At 36.6% G+C, this 26,239-nt stretch overlaps 1 protein-coding gene across 2 annotated transcripts; it reads left to right on the top strand.

The window, feature by feature from the left end:
- SEPSECS (Sep (O-phosphoserine) tRNA:Sec (selenocysteine) tRNA synthase) lies at positions 1-21,614 on the top strand. Of its 2 annotated transcripts, none has more exons than XM_027686632.1 (11): positions 1-129; positions 1,215-1,369; positions 3,610-3,728; positions 3,817-3,975; positions 4,509-4,662; positions 8,193-8,295; positions 10,400-10,529; positions 10,651-10,742; positions 17,903-17,996; positions 18,613-18,703; positions 19,861-21,614. In XM_027686632.1, exons 1-11 carry the CDS (start codon positions 16-18, stop codon positions 20,108-20,110), a joined length of 1,461 nt encoding a protein of 486 aa, XP_027542433.1. In that variant the 5' UTR covers positions 1-15; the 3' UTR covers positions 20,111-21,614. The 2 variants fall into 2 exon arrangements, with proteins under 2 accessions (XP_027542433.1, XP_027542434.1); XM_027686633.1 differs by lacking the exon at positions 1-129 and adding an exon at positions 373-567.
- Positions 21,615-26,239: the final 4,625 nt, after the last annotated feature.

Below are 26,239 nucleotides of genomic sequence, written 5' to 3'. Positions count from 1 at the left end.
GGGAGCGCCGTGGTCATGAACGCGGAGAACCAGGGCTGCAGCGAGCGGCTGGTGACGGCGGCCTATGTGCGCCAGGGGGCGCAGGGCCGCCGCGCGCACGAGCTGCGCCTGCGGGCGCTGCTGGAGCAGGTAACGGGGTCGGACCCCGCACACCGCGCTCCGGCCGGGCACGGCCGCCCCGAGTCGCCCGCCCGCCCGCCCTCCGCGCACCGGCGTCCGCACCGCGGCAGAGCCGCCCGCCCGCCCTCCGCGCACCGGGCTCCGAGCGGGCAGAGCGGCTCTCAGATTCCCGGGTTCCGCGGCGGAGCCGCCGCGCAGCGCCGTGAGCGCGCAGCCGGGCCGGGCTCACGGGCCTCGCCGCCCCCTGGCGCGGCGTCACCGCCCTGTCCGACCCGGGGCCGCACGGTCGGGAGAGCCGCGGCCGTGGTGGCAGAGACCTTACGGACACCCAGGGTGAAAGGCCGCGATTGAGAGGGAAAAAAAAGTGACCGCCTTATGTTATGTAAAAGGCCCAGCGAACAATTAATGTTTAAAAGAAGTTGAGATATTTGCACGTTACTACGTTAGGTAAAACGTGATACACTTGTAAGGTGCCATTTCTTTGTGTCCAGTGTATAACAATAATTATCAATGAATTAGCAAATGTTTCAGTTCTTGACCATCCTTAGTCATGTCATTTACTGTTTCCAATTTAACTGATACTGCATTTCAGAAATTCAGATTTCCTGAATTTGCTGTGTTCTTACTGGGACATGTGAAAAAGCCTCTGAACCTATAGCAGTGCTTCATGGGTTTATGTGCTCCTTTCTTCGGAGGTTCTTTTTTGCAATTGGCAAAGATGAGTAAAGACCACAAGAAAGCATTTTTCTGGTTGCAGATTTTGATGTATTCTGGAAGTCGTTTCTTTACCTATTAGATAATAACTAGATAAAAACCCTGTAGAGGTTTTTGTGTGTACCATAAAGAACACTTCAAGGTGAAAAATATCCTGATTATTTTAATGTCAGGATATGCTAATGTAATTGTACTTAATACATGGAAAAATCATTTAACTTTTCTCTGAATACAGGTTCGTAACATTAGATAACATAAAACAGCGTAATGAAAATACAAACAGTGTGGGAAAGAAGGGTAACAGTCAAACAAGTTGCATAAAGTTTTGTTCATTTTTAATTTCTGAGTTTCTTAGTTACCTTTACATTATTATTATTAAGGGAAAATGTCCTGAGGATGGATGGGATGAAAGCACCGTTGAATTGTTTCTTCATGAACTTGCTATAATGGATAGCAATAACTTCCTGGGCAACTGTGGTGTGGGTGAGAGGGAAGGAAGAGTGGCGTCAGGACTCGTTGCCCGAAGGCATTACAGGTACAAATTACTGACAGTTTCAATTATTCAGATTTATTATTAATGCTTTCAAATGGCATATTTTACTGTGTTTTGTTATCTAAGACCTTGATAGCATTTGAGAAAAATAATGCAATAATTGAATTGATGCAACTTTGTATATTAATTTTCATTAACAACTCACTGGAAAGTCTTGAATGAAACAAATGTTTTGTCAGGGGTATATCTTGTATGCTTCCCTTGCAGAAGACAACTCAGTATCTTTGGCTTCTACAAGGGAAGCAGAGATCTTCCTGTTTTAAAATACACTATGCATTACTTTTTTAACATATATATCTTATATATATATTCATCTATATCTTATTTAAAACTGCTGCACACTGTAGTTGTGCAGTATTGAACGTTTCTAGTGAACAGCTATTTTTATTTTATTATATTTATTAATAGCTTTATAATGTTATTAGTTGATAGGCAGATGAAAGAACAACCTATCTATGAAGGAAGGAGATCTATAAAGACACAAAGAACTTTTAATAGCTTTTAGCCCTTCTGACACTTGATAGGTGTGTTGGATGCTATAATTTTAGAGGTTCTGCTTTAATTTCCTTATGAACATACTTTTTTGTACGTTTGTGTGGAGTTCTGTGCTGAGTACCTTGCTGTGATGTTTTATCCAACAGGCATGGAACAAAGTGAAATTTCCTGGAAGTTTCTCCTTGAAAGATTAACACAAAAGCATATTAGAGACCAGAAATTTAGCAAGCTTTACCGTATGGAGGTTGGGTTACTTTGGCTTAATGGCTTTCCTAAGTGATACAGTACCATGTAAAATTAATGGAGAAAGCCAGTAATACATCAGTTTGTCTTTTTTAGTTTTGTGTACGGCTCTTTAGACTAGGATACATGTGGTATGGAAGGGGAGAGTATCTAGGAAGTTCTGCTTTCTGACAGTGCTGGAGAAATCCTGTCTGTCTTCTGGCCAGAGGGAGCCTGAACTGGCATTTAGCTATTGTTGTTCGCATGCAGCTCTGTCACCTGGCATCTCGCTTCACCTGGGAGTGTCAGCATTAGCAAGGTGTCCTCCACCACAGTAAGTGTTACAGGTGGTTACAGGTGACTGTGGGAGTGATGGAGGCAGCAGGAGATGGTTTTCAAGCTGTCTTTCCTTTCAGCTTAAATTCTAAGGGCCAGTCTTATGGAGGATTGCTCCTTAGGAAGGAGTGCTTATATGCAGACAATAAAAAGTGCTGGTATAAGAAAGTTGTTAAGAATGTAGTTGGAACAGCAAAGAAGATATTTTAGGTGCAGTGGGGATTATATGTAAGTTTCAACTAATTATCAGGTGTTTGTTGATTTCAACCTATAACTTGAAACAGGGAAATAAATTTAAGCTGTAAAACTGTGCTCCAAGAAGTTCTGAATTCCATATACTCATCAGAGTGCATTTTACTCCATTCCCAAGATAAAAACAGAATTTAAGCCATAAATAGGTGTGTATTGTTACTAGCTTACTTGAGCAGCTGCTGCATTTCAACCATGGCCGAAGTTAGTTTTATAAGCTTGTATTTTATAAATTATTCCAGGATCCTCCGCTCCTGGAAGGTACTAAATAATATTCAATATTTATAAATGCAGTTTATAAACATAATTTATAAACAGAATGCAGACAGACATGTTATTCCATGATAGATAATATTGAATAGCACAATGAGGTAGATGAAGATGTAGAAGATGGGCAAAGCATATATATATATGTGTTTGGCATAGTGTATGTTATTTCCTTGGCTTAAGGAGATGAAGCATTTGTCAAGGGAGTATCTGTATAATACTGCTATGCCTATGATACTGTACACTATAGGCAAATCATTTTTGTTTTCCTTGGAGTTGTGTGTGTGAATGTGTCAGCATTTATAATGCTAATTCAACAAACATCAAGAAGTGCTGAGGTGTGCGTAAAAGGAAACCTGCCAGATGCTAAAGGTGTTGCTACTGTGGGTATTCTCAAAGTTTTTACTTGCATGCTGGAAGATTTTTAATCTAATGTTAGAAAAAAAACAAATTTCATACAAATATATGTAGTTTGTTACAATGGTATTCATTGTAATGAATTCCAGATGCAAATATTGATGCAGGTATTGATGTTGCATTGGATACAAAATTTTCCACAATTGTTTATCAAATGAAATTCTTTTTAGTCAGCAAGAATTATTGCTTTGCTATGTGGAAAAGCTTGATGTATGTTTTCAACTTCTTTTGTTTAGATTGATCCATGGAATTGGAAGGTCAGGTGATATTTCCGCAGTCCAACCTAAAGCTGCAGGGTCGAGCCTTTTGAACAAACTTACTAATTCAGTAGTTCTGGATATTATAAAGCTGGCTGGTAGGTGTAAATTTGAAAAATCTTTCTTGTTTGTGGGGGTGTGTCATGGGGTCTTCATCTTAATTTCTGCCTTGCTTTTTATGTGCAGGTGTCCGGACAGTGGCCAGTTGCTTTGTGGTTCCCATGGCAACTGGCATGAGTTTGACTCTGTGTTTTTTAACATTGCGGCACAAGAGACCAAAGGCGAAATACATTATCTGGCCACGTATAGACCAGAAATCTTGCTTTAAATCAATGATAACTGCAGGTAAGAAGAAGTTGATTGATCACACAGAGTGTGATCTTCTACGACCATCAGAGTTTCATATCCTTGCAGTAACATACAGAAAAAGGCCTCATGCATGGTTAGTTTTGCTTTATTTCTACACTCCTGATTTCTAACATGCAATCACACGTATGAGTTGTAATCCTAATGCCTTGTAAAATGCAGGCATGTGCTGAGGCGCAGAGGTGTATAAATTAGTCAACAGAGAACACAGTACTAAGGAAGTTACAGTTCACCCTCCAAGTAAGATGCCTAATTTGCTCTCCTGAGAATTATGTGAAACTGAAGCCCATGATTCAAATCTCTCTCTCTTGAATTTATGTAAAAAGCATAAGCGTCCGAGGAATTGTGATCAGAAGGTAACAATCTGTCTGATTTGAACAATCTCTTTTGTTAGAAAGAATCTGTTAAAACAACAGAATCAAGAAGGTTTTTCAGATGTATACTGGAACTGAAACCTCAAAATTAGTCAGAGATTTGTTGAGTTACATTCAGGTCTTCCTTTTTTTGGTCAGGTTTTGAGCCTGTGGTGATAGAAAATGCATTAGAAGGCGATGAGCTACGGACAGACCTTGAAGCAGTGGAGGCCAAAATCAAGGCTCTTGGTGCTGAAAATATTCTTTGTGTGCATTCCACAACATCTTGCTTTGCTCCAAGGGTACCTGATAGGTAAGCAGTCTTTGTAAGAAGTGTGTTGTTACAGTAAAAACAAACAAAATCCAACAGACCAAAACCTTCATGTTTTGAATGTCCATCTTCTTAAAATTGCTTCTGCCAACAATTAGTAAAGGTCTTTTAATCACCTTGGTTGAAGAGTGTTCCACTTTCAGAAAAGTATATTAAAAGGGTGAGAATAATGCAGGTTTTTCTTCTGCCATATAACTAAGATTAATGATGATCTCTGATGGTGAAATTAATGCCAGTTTGGTAGTGGTTTTTTTTATAATTTTGTGGAAGTATTAAAAGTAGACTTTCACAGAGACATAGTCCAGTAAATATACCTCCATAGCTAATGGCACATTTTAATGTTACTGTTGCCTTTTCTACTCTTTTCCTACAACCAATGATGAATTTTCCTAAGCTGTTAATACCAAAACATTGTGGTTATGAATGAGAAATAGAGTATCTGAGACATTATTTCAACCTGTGCATTGGTTATGAAACTTCTCAATCTGAAAGTGGCATGTTGGAGGAGAAGTGCCTGAAGTACTTGATATATTGAGTCATTTGCCCAAAATGAGCATTGTTGTTATTTGCAAAACCTGCTTTCTGTATTTGCTTGCAAAATAAGTATGAAGAAGCAAATTCCTTAGGTTTTATGATTCAACAGGTATATTTTTATGAGCTTTTATGTAGTATGTTAAAGTAGGAGGTATTAATGTCTTTTTTTACATGGTTTTAAATTTAGTGTCTTAGTAATTTCATTTCCACTGTTTTTAATTTATCACAAAACTGAAAAGACTTAACGTTTAGAGTTCCTCTGCAGTGTGTGCTTCTTTGTTAATTACTTTGTTATTTGGAAAATTTAGTTGACTATTTGCAAGTGTGTGAAAGAAAATTATTGACTCTGAAATGTGGCATGTAAAGATATGTTTCACTCTCTTTCCCTACCTTTAAAAAAACCCCCAATATTTATCATATGTTAACCTAGTTGCTAGAGGGAAGTTAAAACCTTATAATTCTGTCAGAGTAGTATGAACATGGCTTGAAGTTGACTTGCAGATTTATTAGCTAACTTAAATCACAGCTATCAAAATTGAATGGTCTGTTTTATAGCTCAGGTAAATGAATCTTTTCCTTATCTGCTTCCTCTTTTTGACATGCGATTGTTTTGTCCTCTACAACTAAGAGATGAATTATTAGGTAGTGGCACTGTGTTATGATATACCACAGATATAGGAGGATTTGAATGCACTGTCTATTTAAAGGATACTGTCAACTGTGGAAGCCCATAACATTCATCTTCCTACAGGAAGGAAAACCCTGTACAGCATTTCTGGAGGGTGCCATTTTAAATGTCTGTTTTTACATACCTTGCATTTGTAAGGCTTTATTTAGTTGTGGTGGTGGTGGTTTAAAATTTTAAGTAGTTTTATGGCTGTGTGCATATAGCTTTCCTTTGAAGTATTGTTTAACTCTGTGGGAATAATTCGCTAGTGTATAAACACTCTTGATCAGAGAGACATCAGTTCTCAGAGTGTTTTACCTGCTCTTGCTGTGAGGTGTTTCTGAAACTACTGATTTAAGAGAACCAAAGGGAAAAAAAGGGTTATTTTTCAGTTGGTTTATGTACTTAGCAGAATTCTGTATCTTTTTACTTTCAGTAATAGAAAAAAAGAGCAAAGCTTTCTTTTCATGAACTTTCACAAACAGGAGAGAAAGAGAGAATAAATTGTGAAATATTTCTGTATTTGTGACTATTAAGAACTTGAGTAGTAGCCAACTTACATTAATGCTTTATGATATGACTAGCAGCACTTTTAATGCCTCATTTTAAGCCTTGGAAGCAGACAAGTGCTGTGCATCATTTGCTTCTCTTGCATATTAACACACTCCCTTCAAACTGTAGAATTCTCATTCTGTATTGTAATATGGATCTAATTGTTCAGTAGAATATTTTTAGGAAGAAAATAAGAGACTTTTCTGTTTTCAGTACTTGTAGAAGCTAGCTTTTTGCTCCTTTCAGTCTCAAGAGGTGAGAGAGACAAACATACATAGCTGTACACCCTCTGTGTTTCCAGTTTGATGGAATTCTCTGCCTACACCCGAAAAAAGCTTGTAAGAGGGGAACTGTGTTGCTTTGATTCTCTCTAGAAGGTGACTAATGAGTGTGATTAAGATCAGCAGATCAGAAGGCAAAAACTTTGCCCTGCATATTGTTATGTTTCCTCAAGTATTCTGTTACTGTTACAGAGTTCAGGATGTTAATAAATATGAAAAATTATTGGACATGCAGCTCCTGACAAATATCTTGACTGTAGAAGATCAACGTGTACGTTACATTACTGGTGTTTCCTAATTGTAAAATACTTTTGATTTCTTTAAGGATAATATGGTGATAGTGATGATTTCCTAAGGATTGAGGTTCAGAAAATTTACTATGACATTTGCAGCTGAATTTTGCATTGCAGAACAACACTAGGCAATGTAATAGAAATAGAATGCAAACGAATGTCACCTCTTGGAAAATGTTTTCATACTCTGTCACATTTTATATGAATGGCAGTACATTACAGTGAGAGGCTGTACAGAAAGAGAGTAAAAATACATTAGAAGTAGAGTTTCCTGGGGTTTTTTTAGAGGCAATATTACTTTTATCATCGCTCAAATGACTATATATTACCTTATTTTTTCAAATAGATCTTATTTCTAAAATAGGTTCATGAGTTTGGGGAAAATCATGAGTCTTTTTTTAAAAAACAGAGCATAATTGGAGTGCTTCAGAAAAGGGTACTAAGTTCCATGTATGTTTAAAATGCTGAAGGCCTTTATCTAAATTGGTCTGTGCGCTCACATAAATTTTAATTTGACTGATTAATCAATCCAGGCTGAGCTCATTGTGATTTCAGGTGATTCCAAATGCAAGTGAAGTTGTAAACAGTTGAACAAAGTTTCAATTTGTCAATGTCCGTATTCAGACATTTTAGGACTCTCCATTCCTTTAAAGAATTTTCTTTTAATTAGTTTGTCTGAAACATGTAAATGAGATTCCAGCCAAAGGATTGAAATACTAGTTCTTTGAATTAAACAGAAGCATCTAAAAACTTCCTGTTATACAGTGCTTTCTATTCCCAAGGCACTCTTGGAACTTCCACAGACCAATTTCATGTTGAATACTAGAAGAAAAGTTAAAAAAAGTGTGATTAGCTAAAGCTCTCTTAGTTAACATTAAAGTAGCAAAAAAAAAAGCTTATACCTGAAGCAGAATGGTTTGGGATGTAATTACTGGTGTCCAGGCAGAAAGAGAAGCATGAAAAGTTTCAGACCAGATTAACAATTTGCAATATATGTAAAAGGCAATAGAATTTTTACCTTAACCTTTATAGTTTAAGGTGACAAGTACTGCCTTGAGGTACTAATCAAAACATTACCTTTCTCATTCTGACCTCCTTGTAGACCCTTCAGTCTTCTAATGGTCTGATTTGTAAGATGAGTTACAGTTACCGATGCTTCTCTAAATTACAGTTTTATGCTCACAGGCTGGAGGAACTGGCAGTGATTTGTGCCAATTATGGCATTCCCCATATTGTCAACAATGCATATGGAGTTCAGTCGTCAAAATGTATGCATCTTATCCAGCAGGTAGGAGCTGTGTATTTCCAGTAATATTTTTTAGCAAGTGTAAGTAAATCTCTGATTGTAGACAACCTAGCAGATTTTATCAGATGCCTCATGCTGTTGAGAGTAATCCCGTGCATATCTGATATTTGAACAATTTTCTGAGGAAAAAAACCAGAGGGAAATAGAACTTTAAAATAATATTTTTTCTATTATGTGCTTTTTGTATAATAACCCTACATTTAGTTAGGTTTTGTGTAGTTCATGTGTCTTTCACAATGGAAAAATGTCCTTAATAAGCTTTCTTAAAATATTTCGTAAGCTTGTTGATTAAAAGTAAAATACATACTTGAATAGGGATTATGCCTTCAACAGAATGTGAGTTACAGATTTTCAATGGAAGGTACAGGATTCTACAGCAACACTTTATAGATGTTGAAATATTGTTGGCATGGAGAATGGCTGAGGAAACTGGTTTAAGTTCAATGTTATGTTCAAAAAGGTTTAATTTCTGATGTTGTTGAGTTTGAAGAGGATGTTGCTTGATATCTTAGATCAGTCATGAAGCAGAATTCTTGCATTTTTCCTAATTGTATTGTAAGTGCGGTGTTCTTCAATATTTCTCCTTTCTCTCTGCCTATTCAAAAAAATAGAGGATTATATTTTAACGGGATCCAGGGAATCTTGAACTATTATTAATTTAAAATATGCTGGTAATCTTTTTTCTGATTGCTAAGACATTATTAACAGGGCACAGACATGATTGTAACAGGAACGTCATGTTGGCATTTATAAATTTTGAAAGAGAGGGAATTTAACAAAACTTTGAAGTGTTTTGTGAAATAGAAAAGGGTATGCGCTTTATTTGTAATGTACTTGGTACATGTTTATTTAATTTGCAGAAGTTTAGTGAGAAACTAACATGAAGGGGGCTGTGGAAATGCTGGGGTTTGCTGCATGAAGTGTATCTAATGATAAACATTTCAGACTATAAAGCTACAAATAGAAGTTTTACTGCGTTGGTTTCTGCATTTTTTCTAGACTTGATAAGTTGTTTGTTTATTCCTTGCTTATGCAAATGTATACATTTGAGCTCTGATTTGTTTTACATTTATTTACAAAAATTTATTTAGTGTGCTAGAAAATGTGCTGTTTATGAGGAAGTAGTTACTAATGAATACTTAGGAATATGTACATGCTGAGCACAGTTGTGAATAGAACTTGCAAGAGTATCACAGGGGAAAAGCTTTTGAGACCATTTCATTTGCCATGCTTTTCCTGTGGTGGTCTCCTGTCAATTAAATCAAACAGTAGCTTCTGGCATTCATCTTCCCATCAAAAAGCTGACAAACTTGGAGTGCTTCTTCCTATCTTACATGCATTAAGCTATCAAAACATAGAAATAATAAATGTGGTTTAGTTGGATCTGCTTTTTTCAGTCTGTTTGCCATAGGTATTAACTCTGTTCTTTCTTGCATTCAGTTTGTAACACTTTAAATTGTATGTATTTGCATGTGCTTTAGTATTTATGGGGTTTAATATAGCTTTCAGATTCTTTTATGCTGCATAGGTTTTAATTGTACAGTTCCCTGTTGTATATTACTCGAATTGAAGGTATACTGCAGAATATAGACTTTTTCCTTTAAGAAAATCTGAGTGGTTAGGTATAAGGATGGTTTTTTCTCTAAAGTGGGGGGATATCTGCTGTAAGAAGTTATCGGGAGCTGGATTTTGCAAACAGCCTTAGAAGTGCTGTAACAGCTCATTTGTTTTAATGCAAACTTATATGTGTATAGAGAGAAATCTTTGCTAATGAAGCATTAACTTGTAGTCCTTTACTGTGAGAATCTGTGAAAAGTGTTTTGGGTTGAACAGTTTTAACTGTAAAATTCCCATTAAATTTCGAGTGGTTACTTTTTGGTTGTTGAAAATGAGCTCCACTTAGACTTGTGAGAACTAAAATCAGTATTTTAAATCACAGAGAAATGGGAATTTGTAAGGTACTGCGTTAAGCAGACAACGGTACTAATAGTGAGCAGTGCTAAGAAAAGGTAATGCTATGATTTTTATTTTTTTTCATAAATGCATATATGCTGTAAATTTGTTTGTTTGTTTGTTTTTGACAAAGGGTGCTCGAGTGGGCAGAATAGATGCTTTTGTTCAGAGCTTGGACAAAAATTTTATGGTTCCAGTAGGTGGTGCTATCATTGCTGGCTTCAACGAGTCCTTCATTCAGGAGATCAGCAAAATGTATCCAGGTAACTAGTTCATGGTCTGATTTCAGCCATATGAAATAACTGTAGAAAACTTGATTATCAGCTTTCTTTCACATAAAATTTATTTTTACCACTTTAATCTGTATATTGGGTTTTTTTTCAGGAAGAGCATCTGCGTCTCCTTCCTTAGATGTCCTCATTACACTTCTGTCTCTGGGTACCAGTGGCTACAAAAAGTTACTGAAAGAGAGAAAGGTAAGCTTTTTGGCAAGCAGCATTTTCCTGAAGTCAGCTCTTAACAAAGTCTTGTTGCAAAACTGCTTTGTTTAGTAAATCCAGTTTCTGTCTAGAAAGCCATTGAACTTACTCTTAACTCACAGCTGTGAGTCTGGAAAGGCAGTATGATATAATTACTTCTTGGCTAAATGGTACTTATGAGTAAGCATGATTTCCATGTTGTTGTTCGTTCAAACCAGATAGCTAAACTGAGGTCCTGTACTATCTTGTACAGTATTCATATTTGTTGTTCCTATGTATAACTAATACACAAAAGCTTAATTTGAGAAGTACTGTACTGTGTTATCATGGTCACAGTGCTTCCAGGACATGAGATTGGACTCTCAGAGTAACCCAGGGTCTGTGCCCTTTGTGCTATGATAGTGTTTAATTAAATGATTGTGTACCATATTCTCTGGAGAATCACAACTTCCGGTTAGGTTATAAATACTGTGCATTGCCACAAAAAGAGAATACTGTCACTTAAGGTATTCATCTAGATACAGAGCTAGGTTTCTTCTCTGCCTTTCACAGACTATGTGTTTTAGGTTGAATATAACTGCATTGCACAAAAATTCAATGAGTGTTGGATTGGAATCTGTACATCTTGAGTTATCTTTAATTCTGGAAAAGATAGAGGCCTGATTTTGGTCTCTGTGTAGTAACACAGAGGATTCTTTTTGTAGAGGCTTTAGATAAGGAAATGCTGTGAATTAAGTACTATTAAGTTAATAATTTTAAACAATGCATTATCTGTTTCATTGTTTTATTTAAAAACTGCATTCCAGTTGTTTCTTGCTGACAGCTTTCTACTGTCTCTGATTACATGGCAGAGCAATAGTGCTGGATGCTGTGACTTACTTCTAGCTGCTTGTAGAGACGTCCAGAAATTCTGTACTGGAATTGAGATATCATAGGAATAGTTAGACTGTGGAAAACCAAACCAACTTAGTTGCCTTACAATGACTAAGAAGAATCCGTGCAACTAAAACAAAAACATGGCTTGTGAAACACTGAAAGCAGTTGCCACTTTTGCCACTATTGCAATACAGTTTCTAGCGTTTTATTCCGGATTGTTGTATGTATTGCCATGTGTGGTTTGTGTCTTCATTAAAAGCAAATTGTATTTTTCCCTCTTTACTCTCATATCCAAAAGAATCTCAAGTGAGTTTATTGTGTTCCACAAAGCTCATTTCGATGTTAGATATACAACAGTAGCAGATGTATAATAAGCAGTATAAATATTGTCCAAATCATAAATAATAATTCTTTCATAAATGACATGTCTTAACGAATAGCTGTATATTTTGAGTCATGTCACTTTCTTGGAAGTAGAATTCTAAAGTGAATGAAGGATTATATTTTTACAACTTCATGTCTTTCTATTTCAAATGTGAGTATACTCTATAAAGAGGGCCTTATATATGGCATAAATATGTTTCTTTTATTGGATTTGCTGTAGAAATAGAAACATTTTTGCTTAAATCTGTTTGTTCCTGAATTGTAAAAATGTAATAGTGATAGTTTATTACCTGTGCTCTGAGGAAGCAAAGGCAGAGCTAGTAGGCTTCCAGCAGGAGCTATTTATAGCTTGACATTGAGTACTCGTTTTTATATTGGTGCAGCTGCACCTACTCACACAAAAAATCAACTATAAAAAACTTCAGGTATTTTTTTTTCTTTCTCTTTTTACCTGATCCTTATTCGCATGGGTGTTACTTCAGGTTATTTGAGTTTATGCCAGAAAGACCAGAATATTACTGAAAAGAGAGAAATCTTACACAACCAAGGAAAGAAATAGTCTGCCCAGTTTTTCTTTTATATGGGTGAATTGTTAAATATAGGAAAGGGAGAGGAGCAAGTACAGGGAGTGGAATTTTTCTGACAAGCTGGGGAGTGTGCAGTTGTCCAAGAGTATGGATTTATTATGATATGAAGGAATAAAATGGCACAATGGATCTGAGGACAGGAGAGAAAGGGAGTAACACACACATACTGTCCAAGTAGCTGAATGAAGGTGGCTACATATGAAAGTTTAATAAGGAATGTTTTCAACAGTTGTATCTGTCTGATATTCCAGAGAAAGGATGGAAGACCACCAGCAGTAATGTTTTCTCACTTGTTCTGAATTTTCAGTATTCCTTTTTGTGTTTGTGGTGTTTAGAACAGTGGTTTTCTGATCTCAGTGGGCGATTCCAGGTCCTTTTGCAATGCAGATGACAGGTGGTCTGTAGTCAAATTTGTTAATATCTTTGCTTTTAAATAACTCATAATTTATGTAAAGGTTAAGTTTTTGTAGCGACTTCCTTGATGCCTCAGTACAGGTCCCATAAATGTCCCATATCATGCGTTTCCAGATCATAAAAGTTGCTATTTTCATGTATGTACGTGTGTCCAAACCAGGCCACGTTTACTAAATATATTTGTTACACTCTGTAATAGCACAAACAGCAGACTTAGTTATCACCTCAGATTTTATGGAGAGCAAGGACCCTACATTCAGGGTTTACATTCAGGACCCTACAGACCAAATTTAATACCTGGTCCTTTTAATCCATTTAACTAATTTTTATATTGGTATTATCAGAGAGATGATGGCTTCATTTTGTTTTCAGCAGTTATGGATTTCCTCGTTAAACCTTCCTTAATCTAACAATGAAGATAATTCTCATTTTCTTAAATGTATTTCTGTGTTAGTTGGGATGTGATGGAGCTTTTTATATTGCTATCCATCTGTCTGTATATTTTCTGAGAGTGCAACTGGAGTTATTTTTATGTTCTTATTAAACATGTATCTAAAATATTTAAAATCACATGGAGTGGGAGAAAATTGTTTGGTTTTTACGATTCAGTGAAATACTGGGCTTATGTTTCATGAGTTGTCATTGATGTAATTGTTCTGATTGAAATATATTATTTGTACAGTTCAGTGTGAGTTTATATTGCTGTCCTACTTTCGATGGAAGAAGAGGAAAGCCATTTAATGATGGATATTAAAAATGTAAAAAAATCAGATATTCTTGAAGCAAAATAGACATTTGTTACTCCTTTTTTCTTTTTTTTTTTTTGTTTTTTTTTTTTGTCTAGTTTGCTTGCTACACTATATTTTGTTGAACATGGGAATGTTGCAGGATTTTCCCCATGTGAAACATGTGGAACCATATTCAAACTTTAGAGTGGCTGGAGGCAAAATAGTTTTAAGAGAATTGTGTTAAATGGTGTTGTGTAGTTACACAAGTGCCAAACATGATTGGAAATTTCATAGAGGCTTACATACTTATAGCATGTATTAGAGAGGTATGGGTCACAAGGAGCCTGAACTCAAGGTTCACAAGTGCTGAAAAGAAAATGTGTTAATTGCTGTTGTTAAGAAACGCCTTTAAAAAATGTGAATGTCAGCATTAGCGTCACCATATCAGACTGGCAAGACTTACTGGGTACTTTTTGTTTAATGACATATGTTAGATACATATAATATGAAGGTTTAAACGTTCTGTAATTAATTTCTTATTTTTTAAACTTCCTAGTATAAATTCAGAACACAATCCTCGCAAGGCAGGAGGATCCATCTAGGAGGGCATGTGGTATATACAGGTGTCACACACATACACATACAGCTTCTGTCATGTGTTTGGCTGCATTTCAAGAGAGTAATCTTTCTTTGGGGGCTCTCATATACTAACAGATCTCGATCCTCAGCACTGCAGCTTCTTTTTGGCTGCAGGAAGTGGTCTGATCACATCACAGCTCAGATGCAGCTGGTCAGTCTGACACAGAGCAGAAAAGAGGCTGTGATGGTTGCATGATAAACAGCAGGGGCTGCTGCAAAGTAAGATGGGACCAGATGGGTCTCAGGTACAGCATAGGAGAGTTGGCATCTGTGTCTACTATGAAGAGGTTGTAAAATTACTCTTGTGCAGTGTCATCTTTAGTGCCATAAGCAGCTATATGGCTGCTCTCTGAGGGTGGCTCGTCTTTTCAGATGAGAGTTAAACAGGGAGGAAGGCAGAGTGTTACAGCCTCACCCTGTAAGCAAGCTGGGTGGTTAGAGCCAGCTAGGATAGTTTCAACTGTCCACAAAAGCTTTTCTGGCCTTCATCAGTTGCCTCATTGTCACCTGCTATGGGACTGACAGTATATTTAGTAGCCCTCTCTTTTCCTCTGGAGTTAGTGGCTTTTTCTTTACTTGTTTCCCTTTAGTTGTTTTCATTTGGAGGAAGAATTGTGCCTATTACAATGGAGCATCAAATAAAGAATTACCCATACTAGTGTGGCTTCTATTAAAAATAATTTTATAATGTAAATATGGTATGATTCAAATGATTGTTGTAGTGATTGTTACAATACTTCTTGAAAATATGTTTGTATATGTGTGTGGAATTAGGCTGTTTTGTCCAAGTAATTGAATTAGTTGGCATATTTAGTGCATACAGCATTGCTGACTTGTTCTTTGTAATTTTTAAGGTGTTTTGTTGGTTTTGGTTCTGGAGGGACCAGAAGTGCAAGACATTTCCACATAGTTTAGCATTCATTTCTCTAGCCTGATGAGGTTTTGTGATAAGTTTCTAAGGGGAAAGAGTGAATTAAATAATGAAACTTAACTGACATTTAATGCCTGGGTTCTGTGGTGCAACTTTAACATAATAGTTAGCTTCGTTGGAAAAAACTTGAGTGCCTGCTACAGAAAATCTATTATGTAAGAGCTCATTTATACATAATTGCTTAGGGTGCTTATAAATTTTCCATATAAGAGAAATATTTTATAATAGAGGTTGGTTATAGATTTGACCTCACAAAAATATTGCTTTTATCCTTTTTTTGGAAAGGCAGTTAATCTATTTTGTAACAAACTTCTGAAATTATAAAATACCTAGAGGACTTCCAGTGGAAAGATGCAAGAGAGTATTGTTCATGAATTTGTGTTCATGTACCTTCAGTCCAACTGATGAAAATAACTGTAATTTTTTTTTGCCATCTTTCTGTTTTCCCTTGTTTTAACAAATTCCTCTGTATGTAAAAGCCCATCTAGTAACCTAATTTCATTTAATAAATGTAATTTAATTTAATACATTTATACAGTGGGTAACTTGTTATACCAACTTGCAGTCCTTTCAGTAATACTGTGAGAGATTTATCAGAGAATTCCCTAGGTACGGCACATAAAAATTAATTACTTAGGAGTTGGTTCTTGTTCCAGTATATTTTTTCTCGGTACTAATTTCACCAATAATATCTCCATAGTAAACACAATTTATCCATTTCTGTAATAGTTTGCTTCAGTTGTAGAAGTAAATAGCCAGCAGAGGGAGCACAAATTAATTTATTACTTGTATGAAAAAAATACTAATAAAATGGCTAGCGCTTATTGTGGAATGCAAGTAACAAGTAAGTAATGTGCTTATATTCAGTGAAGGACCAGAACAAAGACAAAACTGTCTGAACATTTGAAACATAAATGTTTTTCAGCTTCTGTGGGTGAACTGTAAATTAGCTCTGATGAATTGAAACCATAAAATCACTTGATTTACAAGAAATAAGAAATATTTTCACAAATTTCCAGTTCTGATAATTAACCATAGATTCCTCCCCAAAGTTTTGTTGTTCCAAGTATTACAGAAACTTTATGTTCTTGTTGATAGTTGAATCAATAGCCTAATTCATTTAGACAGTAAGAGGATACTTTTTCCTCTCCATCTGAATTCGTTCTGTGGTATCAGGAAGAATAGGTCAGGAGCTCTGTTCATTTGGTCACTCGTGAAGTGAGACTGGGCTTCTTGCAGTGGTTCAAGAAAAGCGGCTGTAACATCATTCCAGCTTAGGTACCACAAAGCTCATTTGGTTTTATAAGACCTTGGGGAGGTTCTGTTCAAAAACATAATTTTGCTCACAAGCTATAATTTGTATCTGTCAGAGTCCATAGGTCAGAGCAGGATACTGATCTACAAACAGAAGAGGCAACTCTATTTAAAGAATGAAAAATCACTTGTCAGGTCCAGAAATTGCTTAAACAGGCAGTCACACTGAAGTAGATCAGCAGCACAATTTTTATGACCAGAAAGAGGAAAAAACCAGTGTTTAATATCTTTTAAAAAGACTGTTTAGTATCTATATGTTTTTGCTAATTTTTATGAGAGACTAAACATTAAAAAGGATGGAAAAAAAGCCAAAGCATACAATAAGAAGAATTATTTATTTTCAGTCTGTCAATAACTGTTTTGAGCTGATATCTGAAGAGGAAAATATTAGACTGAGAAAAAGCATGAGCAATTATCAATGATTACTACTGGGGAAGAGGGAGGAAATAAAATACAGATGAAGTAAGAGGAGCAGCCTTTTATGTCCAGTGTGACTTGTATCTCAGCCAAAACATTTATGAATGTCTTATTACACTTTTATAATAAAGGTGCAATCCAGTTAAGTGATAGCAGAAATTCAGATATCTCTGTTCTTTTAGTCAGCTTGAACAGGAGGAGGGTCATAGGAAAAGGACAGGCTGCACAACAGAGCTGAGTATTCAGGGTAGTATATATTGTGTGAAAGAAAATTCAGTCAAATGTGCACTCACAGCCTCCTTCAGCGGCTGGAGTTGTATTCTCATACAGAAAAAGAAGTAAGTCTTTGCACTAGTGGGAATTGTGATTGTATGATACTAGAAACAAAATGTACTGGTTTTAGTCTGGAATGTATTAATAGAGAGAAAACGAAGTAAGGAGCAATTTGCCGTAACGTGGCCGTCTGTGATGGCAGCAGTTCATTCTCAGTGGTTTAGGGAGCCAGGGCAGGGGAAGGCTCTTGCAGCAGTGGGGTGGGGTAAGACCTGCTGTGCAGTGGGAATCTCTTCAAGTTTTTACTTCCCTAGATTTCAGGGCCACAGAGAGAATGACTGACATCCCAAGGACATATATTAAACCAGATAGAGACTTTTGTATCAGCTCAAGAGATAAGAACAGTGTTCCGGAAATGGAGCTGTTACTTTATTATTATTTCAGAGAATTGTCTAGTCCACTTACTTGGTACACTTGAAAAGAGAATCAGCTGGGCACCTGTAGCATGTAATGGAGACTTAACAGTTTTGTGAAATAGGTGCTATTTTCTCTGTTTGATAGCTAATAAAAAAAATTGCTTTTTTTTTTTTGCAGGAGATGTTTTCCTATCTTTCAAGTGAGCTGAAGAAGCTGGCAGATAACCACAATGAGAGACTGTTAGACACACCACATAATCCCATTTCCTTAGGTAATTGTTGGGGTTTCATCTTTTAAAAAAATTCTAATCTACTGTGCATTCATAATGCACTTTCACATACCATTTCTGTATATTAAACATTGTTCACTACACTGTATTAAATTGTTCTTAGGCTGATATGAAACCATTGAACCCAATAAGGTAACCTACTATAAAAGTAGAGTAGTAACTTAGGCCCATTATTTTGCTCCTGTCCAACATATTCATTTATTGTAATCAAGACAGGCAGAAGATGTTAGCATATAGTAATACTTTTTATAAAGTACATTTAAAAATAAATTATAGTGTAATTATTTTACTGGTCATCTTAGTGTTGTAAAAGAGATTATGGAATTCCTGCTCAAGGTATTTGTTCTAATCAAAAATTCTGCTGAACACCAAAGTAGTACTACCCACCTGTGCAGAATCTGCATACAGTCTAACCAGGGAAGTAATCTATGACAGCTTTTGGAAAAGTTAAAAATTATGGCATTTCTTTTTTTCTTTGTATCTGAACACAAATATTTGGCTAGATCCTTTCTGTTGGAAAGCAACTTGTCCTTTGTGATGATTCTTTGGAGAAAAAGCAGCTTTGTAGCAGTTTTAACCTGACCTTATGTTATTTTAGCCATGTCACTGAAGAATCTAGATGAAACTAATGATGCTGCTGTTACCCAGCTTGGATCTATGCTCTTCACAAGACAAGTTTCTGGAGCAAGGTAAGGATGCTCTGAATTAGGAAAATTTGTGGGGGTTATATTAGAATATATTTTAGCATATGAGTTATATTAGCATATATTTTATGAAACCCGATAGGATTCGTTTTATACTAGTTGTCTCATGATTACAGAATCCCGTTATTCAATAATGAGTCAGAGAGTAATCACCCTTCTTCACCAGTGTTATCAGCTAATGTCTCCCTGCCTGAGTTAGCGGTGAGGCTCCCTTTGTTAACTTTGGTAGGCTAAATAGATAATCTATGCCCATTTAATTTAGTGTCATTATTCCCTAGTACCCCTTGGTTTCATTTAGTATCCAGATGTTGTCTGATCTTATAGTTCAGGTGTAAGCTACTGAGGGAAGTTCTTTGTTTTGTTTATTGCGGCACAAATATGGTTATGCTGGTTGTCAGAGGAATAAGCTTTTAATGCCCTACATAGCTTTTTGTCATATGGAAAAAAATTCTGCTTTCTGGAACTAATTGTATTTTTAAAAAAAAAATCAAAATCATTAGAAATCTACAACCTGAGCCAGTCTGCAGTGAATTTATTCTTAGAGACACTGTTACATGGAAATGCAAGCCAAATAATTTTTAGACCCTTTAGAAGAAGAGAATGGTTTAAAATTTGTTTTGGCAGCATTCCTTAATCTGAATATTACTGGTGCCATGCTCACTTCTGCCATAGACTTACTGTCATTTTTTTGTAGCAGAGCTGAATGTTTCCACGTCAGAAGGCATGCTTCATTAGCTTGGATTATTCCACTTCCTGAACAGATGAATGACAGTAAATCTATATGTACTGTAGTTAGATGCTCTTTTTAATTTGGCTGTCCTAACCTTGGCTTGTCCTGTAATTGTAGCCATCTTTGGTAAAATTATTCAACAGGTTGAATTTTTGAAGTTATAACTCTCCAATTCTTTGCCTGATGTAAAGGTTTCAGGTTTTCCCTTTTTTAATGTAAGTAATTCTTTTGCAGTATACACTGTTTGACCCAGCATTTCAAAAGATTTTAAATGTTGTGCTGGTGCTGAGTGTCAGTGGTAGGAATAGCAACTGACTGCTTCAGTAGGAATTTGTGTAATTGTGTTCAACCTAGAGTATCACATAAAATGTCCAAGACAGCTTTAACTGAATCATAATTTTGTTTGTTTCAGGGTTGTTCCATGTGGGTCTGTACAAACTGTGAATAACTACACTTTTAAAGGCTTTATGTCACATGCAAATGACTACCCCTGTGCTTACCTCAATGCTGCCTCAGCAATTGGAATTAAAAAGCAAGATGTAGATGTATTCCTAAAAAGACTCGACAAGTGTTTGAAGACTTTTAGAAAAGAAGCAAATCAAGAAAAAAGTATAAATGAAATAAGTGATTCTAATGCAGCCACAGAACAGCTTGAAAACTAGAAGATACAGATTTAGTAACACAGGAAGATATGGTTTTTTGTCTGAATTATGTCAGGTTTCTATTGGGTTAGAATTGTGCATCTGCAGTGCAGAAATCTATTCTTGATCTGAAAATAACAATAAAAAGTTGGGTGAAATTCAACTTTAAGAAAGTAGGTGATACTCTTCCCGAGACAGAGGGCCAGTCACAATTTTTTGCGGCATACAAAATGCACTTAATACCTGCCAAAGTAAAGCTTTATGTTCATGAAGCCTTTGATTTTGCCTTTCAGTCTGTGTGTGGCTATTTGGACCAGTGTTTACCAAATCACCGAATGTTTGTTCACATGTTTTTGTTTAACAAGATTGTCTGTGGCAGTGATTGAATTCCTTCCTAGGTATAGACTATCCAAACAACAAATTTCACTGCTCTAAAAATATCTTGTTTTTCATCAGCATATGTGTCACTTTTAATTTCTTTTCAAAGATTTGTGCAAATGTTGGGATAGCCCTTACTAAATACGATGTTCTAACTGCATGGGGAAATGACAGAGTTGGAATAGTACTATTTTTCAGGTGTTCTCACCTGTCATGAACTGCCTAGAACAAATCAGCCTCCAGTGGCAAAGAAGAACCTAGAATACCTCCTATCTTGTCAGTACTCAGCTCTTGAAAACGTTTGCACTGCTCAGCAGCCCATAGAAGCTTTAAAGTCAGGGCTTGTAGAGAGGTACAGTCATTGGGGGCTTTTGGCTTTGGTTTTTTATTTTTGTTCTTCCCATTTCCTTTGATAGGGTGATCAGATCAGAGACTCACTGAAAAGGAGGAATGCCATGTGGGATTAATGCAGCAATTTCAAGAGCCTAGTGAGCCCTAAGAATATTTTGGCATTTTTAGTCTACTGTTGTTGAAATTTATAGACTTCCATTTCTGTAGTGTCTCTTGCCATTGGCACTGTTGCTTCTGTGGCTCTGTGCAGTTGCTGATTTGAATTCATTAAGCAAACAATAGATTCAGAGTCTGTTCCTGAAACAAAGGTTCCGTATCACTGGAGTGACAGTGCTGTAGGTTGCAAAACTTGTAGTTATTCTTGAATGCAGTTACTACATTGTATATAGCTTCTATGTCATTTGCTGTTCAAGGTGAGCATAACGTTCAAAGACATTTTCTTTGTCTGTCTGTAATGTAATAATGCTCAGGATATCACAATTAATGAGTTCTAAATGTCAGGAAATGTTTTAGTTACTTTGTTTAGTGGGAACTGAGACATATATCCTTCAGAGCCCTTTGTAAATCAGTTAATCAAAATAGCGGTGCTTTTGAATGTATTGTCTTTCCAATGTGGTCAAATGAATTGATAAAAGAGGTGGTGCTAATATGTGGGAGTTAATAATATGCTAATCATCATGAAAGTGCTCTCACTTAATGAGGTCCATTGTATCTTAAGCTTAAATTGAACTGGTCCTTCTACATTGTTATTGCTAGCGTTACACATTAGATTGATTAAATCTTGTGCAGCTCCCCAGACTGCAGTCACAGTTGTTATTTGCTGTACAAACACATCCTAGGAGACACGTCAGTTAACTTGGCCACTGAGCCCTTGTGGCTGTAAGGAGATGTAAATGTCTTGTCTTTTTCTCTCTCTCTCTTTTTATTTCCCCCCCCCCCAGCTTTTTTTCTTTTCTCCTGTTGAGGGCATGCTGTAACTTAGTTTTTCCAGTCAGTAAAACTTCCTCAGACTTTGGAGTCAAATCTCTGCAGATCACTGCCTCAGTGTTCCATATATTGGAGCAGCCAGTGAAAACCACCTGGCCTTAGTGATACTTTTCTTCCTGGTTTTCGAGATTGCTGTTCTGTGGCTGAATGAGTATAAATTATTGATTTAGATGACCAGTCACAGAATGTGGATGTTAGAACTATCATTACAAAAGTCTAGGAAGGTGTGTGATAGCAACTAAAATAAGCATTTGATGAATGATATCCTGACTGAGTAAAGAAAACAGCAGTTGCCTTCTCTGAGAGGAAGAAATCTCTGCCTTTTGTGGTCTCATAATAAATTGTCTGCTACAAGTAATTCACCCACTTCTACCATAAATTGAACTACTTCCTCAGGTAGTGTTTTTTTCTGTCTTTGAAATGTTTCCCATTTGCAATCAAAGCTGAAAATTTCAACAAAGCTCTAAACAAGAATCCAGAGAAAGAGGTAAGCAGTTTATTTTGATTTTGACCTCTTAAACCTTTTTTATTAAAAAAAAAATTAAGATGATGGCTTTAATTAAAAACAAAAATAAATTTTAAATTTTTGTGTCATTAAAGCTCTTCACAGATCTTAGCAATGCCACCTGAAGTCAGAAAATTTAAAATATTTTGATAAATATGTCCCACCATGATGTATAAAATCTTGAACTAAATATTTATGTTGTTATTTTATACTACTTTGGTAAGCTGTTGTACCAGTCTGCAGTTTTGTTTGCTTGCTTTGTCCCCATGTCTTCAGTTTTAGTTAATATTCATTTTTTACAGACAGAAGCAATCTATAATGTTATATAAATGTAATGAAGTTTTAAGTAATTCAAATGGCAATATACTTCCAAGTAAATGGAGAAGACTTGGTTATTCACAGCGTATTTGGAACAGGAGATTCAGTAGAGGATAAAAAGTATTTTTCAAGTAAGAGTGTAAATTACTTATTCTCTGTTCACTAATGTCTGTAATAAAGTAGGGAAATAACTCTGGGCATACATTCATGACTTTTCATTTCCTTTGTATAGCAGCTACAGGGAGATTTCATGGCTGTGGCAGGTCTCACCCACTAAAAGCAGTATTGTGAATGACATCAATAACATAGACGTGAGTTTGTCAAAGTATGCAGAGTAAAACAAATATATTAACAGTATTTACCTTCTATGAAGATCTTTCCAAGATTGATCACTGAAGTAAGAAGCTTCTTAATTAACCGCAGCCCTTTTTCTAATCTCTACATAGATGCATGTCATTAAAGACTTTGACATGGCTCAAAAATCTACAAGAGCCAACTTGCTGTCTCCAGCTTCTGCATTACTAGAGACACGGCTGGGAAGGGTGCCTGAGCTTCAGCACATACTTGGGGTTGATAGAGCAGGAATCCTTAGTAGAAACACCAAGAACAGATGCCCATTTAGTAAGGCTATCTCACAGCTACTATTTATGTAGCTACCTTTCTCCATCATTTTCTAGGTCACAGCATGTGGTTACCAGCCATGAAATAGGAATGGGCAAGCACTCGAAATATTCCAGGAGAGCTGAGGATTCAGAAAGGCAGGTTTAGGAGGTTACCATTCTTGCTACTTAGTGTGCTGCTCTAAGTTACTGCCCTGTAGCCTGCTCTGCAGCTGCCACAGTTCATACAGTGTGTTACAACACTGAAGCTGAGGTGTGCTTGAGCATTGCCAGCCTGGGAAAGCAGTGGCTGTAGAGCCAGCACAATGCCATTGTGCTGCTGCAGCACGGATGTTTTTACTGGAGACCGTAACCTTTGGCAGCGGGGCAGGATGCAAGGGTAGACAGGGACCACTCAGCTTGCTGCGGTCTGAATCACCAAAATGGCTCTCCTCCCTTACAGTGCCTGTAACTGCTGTGTGAGGTGCTTTTCTTTCCCTCTGGTCTTGCATCTTAGACTCTCTGGATCTATACATGTGGAAGAAATGAAGGAGCAGATGGACATGCCTTATAAAAATAGCACTGGGATAATATAATGCAAGCGAACTGACACTGAATGACCCATCTCACAGGCCTACTCTTAGTTTACTTTTTTTTGGTAGTATCTGAGATAATCAACAAAACAAAGGACTTTAAGCAATAATATTGCCTATTCGTGCTTTGCTCATAACAATTGCCTAAGATACAAAGCAAATAAAATCTACCAGATGCAGCAAATTCTCTTGAGCCTAAGAAAGCAAAATTGTAATGTTGCAAATGTAAATGCTGGCATTGCAGCTTAATACACATATAAACCGAGCAATCTATATTGCGCGATCATCATTTTTTAAGAAAGGCTGGAGCCCAGAGACCGGCAAATGTTCTCATCTGCAGTGTATCAGCAGTTCTCAGTCTTCAGCTGCTGTACAGATAATATTTCTAATTGAAGAATCATTACATGAATCCATATGTGAATGATAGATGGGCTATAGCCTTTTGTTCACGATGCTTTAAAAATTGAGTTGCTGGTTTTACTTTTATAAGGCGTGATTAGATTGCCTTTTCCTTCCCCCCTCCTTTTTTTTAATGCAACATTTTAATCACCCTGGTCTGACAGGATTTGGAATCTGAAGGGAAAACAATTTCTGTAGCTGACAATTTTTTTAAACAATAGCTATTTAAAGCCTTGAATTGGTTACAGAGTTACTCTCCATAGAGAGAACCTTTGTTCAAATGTTTTTAATTCTGAAACTAGTGCTTGAAAAATTGTGCTTGATGTGCTCTGTAATTGTTTTTCATGTATTATACTCTTTTCCTTCAAAGATAACAGCATACACTTTAGTGCAGTTTAATAATCCTTTAAAAAATCATAGTTAAAAAGGCATTTACTCTGTTACTCATCAAGCATCTGTTGTATCAAAGAACTGGTAATATATTTATCTTGATGGATAAGCTTCAGTGTTCTGGACCAAGTTCAGTGTAACTGGACCAAGCTTTTAATACTCTTTTGGGGATCCTAAAGTCGAGTTCATGATCTAATTAAGATCAGTGTGATAATTATATCTGCTGCTGAACAGGAGTCTTTCATCAAACCACATTTCAACTTAATTCTGTAATGTGGCATCAAAGCTGATCCAGTTCAGAAGCTGAATTGCTTTCTTAACATGGATGGTGAAATTTAATTTGCCTTTAGATCCTGGATTCAAATCCAGGCTGAGTCAGCTATAGCAAAATTATAACTGCTTGGGTTTTAACCTAATGTGAATAGAAAGAATACAATGGTTTCAGCTGGGTGCTGCCTTTCCTATTATTTGTTCTCAAAGGGCTGCAAACATTAGGCTCCCATCTTACACCTGCTGCAGGTTGCAGGAAAATTCAGTGCCCAAGCAGGTGAAAGCATTCCTGTTTTGCTTTGTTAGTGGGCTGTCAAGCGGATATGAAGTAGAACTAGTTTGCAAACACGGACACTGTTGAGCAGTTAATCCTGCCTCTAGTCTTTCTGGAGTCTGAGGAACTGCAGAGGGGAAGAGAGCTTCATTTGGTCTGTAATATGTCAAATTAAGAAATGTAGCTGTTGAGGGAAAATAATATGTCAAATGTAACTAGAGAAGCATCTGTAAAAAAAAATTCCAACATACTGTATAAACTCTTGATTAAATACAAGTCTGCTTCCTACTCTCATTGTCTTCTGGATCTCTCTGTAGTGAAGCTACAATGCAGAGTCTGGCTTCTGATTCTATACAGCATCTATTTCAAAAGTGGTAGAGGAATTGCAAATGCTTTAGGGAGTGGAGGGGCCTGGGATACAGTAAAGATACATTTTTAAATGAAAGATGAGGAAAGTGTCTAGGCAGTTCATAAAAATAGAAATAGCCTGAAATGCTTGCTGTGCAGCTGAGGAGGTGTTGAGTCTCCAGAAGGATTAGAGTATGCATAGTAAAGTCTTGACCTTTTGCACAGTGCAAGCACCAGAGAATACAGTCAAAATGTAGCTCTCATTTCATTGCAATGGTAGCCTGCTCTCTAATACTGTGCATTTCCAGTACTCTGTCCTCCCCTCACCCCACTGAGTAATTTTGGCTGGGATTTTTTTTTTAGCAGAAGCGAGTGTAATAATGCATCAGAAAAAGGATGGGGAGGGGGGAAGGATGCCTACCAGTGTATTGCCATCCCCACTGATGCAGAACTTCCTATGCACAAAGTCAACTGGAGCACACAAAGGTAGCAGATGCAAGTGCACATGCCACTAGCTTTTTTTGTTAAAGGGTTTATAACCAGTAAATGCATTTGAATTCTTATTTTTTTTAATAATGATATAACTGATGCCATTAAAGCTGACACTCATATCCCATGCAGATGGCACAAGCTGTCACGCTCTGGTTTTCTCTTTAGTTTTGTTTCTAAAAATTTCAGCTGAATGTTAAATCTGTGTCAGGGCAGCACTCCAGGTTTCAGAAAAGATGCATGCCATGT

Source organism: Neopelma chrysocephalum, unplaced genomic scaffold, assembly GCF_003984885.1.
Source record: "Neopelma chrysocephalum unplaced genomic scaffold, ASM398488v2 Primary Assembly neopelma1_71, whole genome shotgun sequence".
In the NCBI taxonomy this organism is placed as follows: domain Eukaryota; kingdom Metazoa; phylum Chordata; class Aves; order Passeriformes; family Pipridae; genus Neopelma; species Neopelma chrysocephalum.
The sequence above is the reverse complement of the archived record's forward strand: the minus strand, read 5'-3'. Positions and strand labels throughout refer to the sequence as shown.

What these genes read in the sequence shown, in the direction of transcription:
- SEPSECS (XM_027686632.1), top strand. Translation starts at nt 16, where the DNA reads ATGAACGCGGAGAACCAGGGCTGCAGCGAGCGGCTGGTGACGGCGGCC. An exon ending in TAAATCAATGATAACTGCAG is followed by an intron (nt 3,976 to 4,508) that starts GTAAGAAGAAGT and finishes TTTTTTGGTCAG; the next exon opens with GTTTTGAGCCTGTGGTGATA. An exon ending in GCTCCAAGGGTACCTGATAG is followed by an intron (nt 4,663 to 8,192) that starts GTAAGCAGTCTT and finishes TTATGCTCACAG; the next exon opens with GCTGGAGGAACTGGCAGTGA.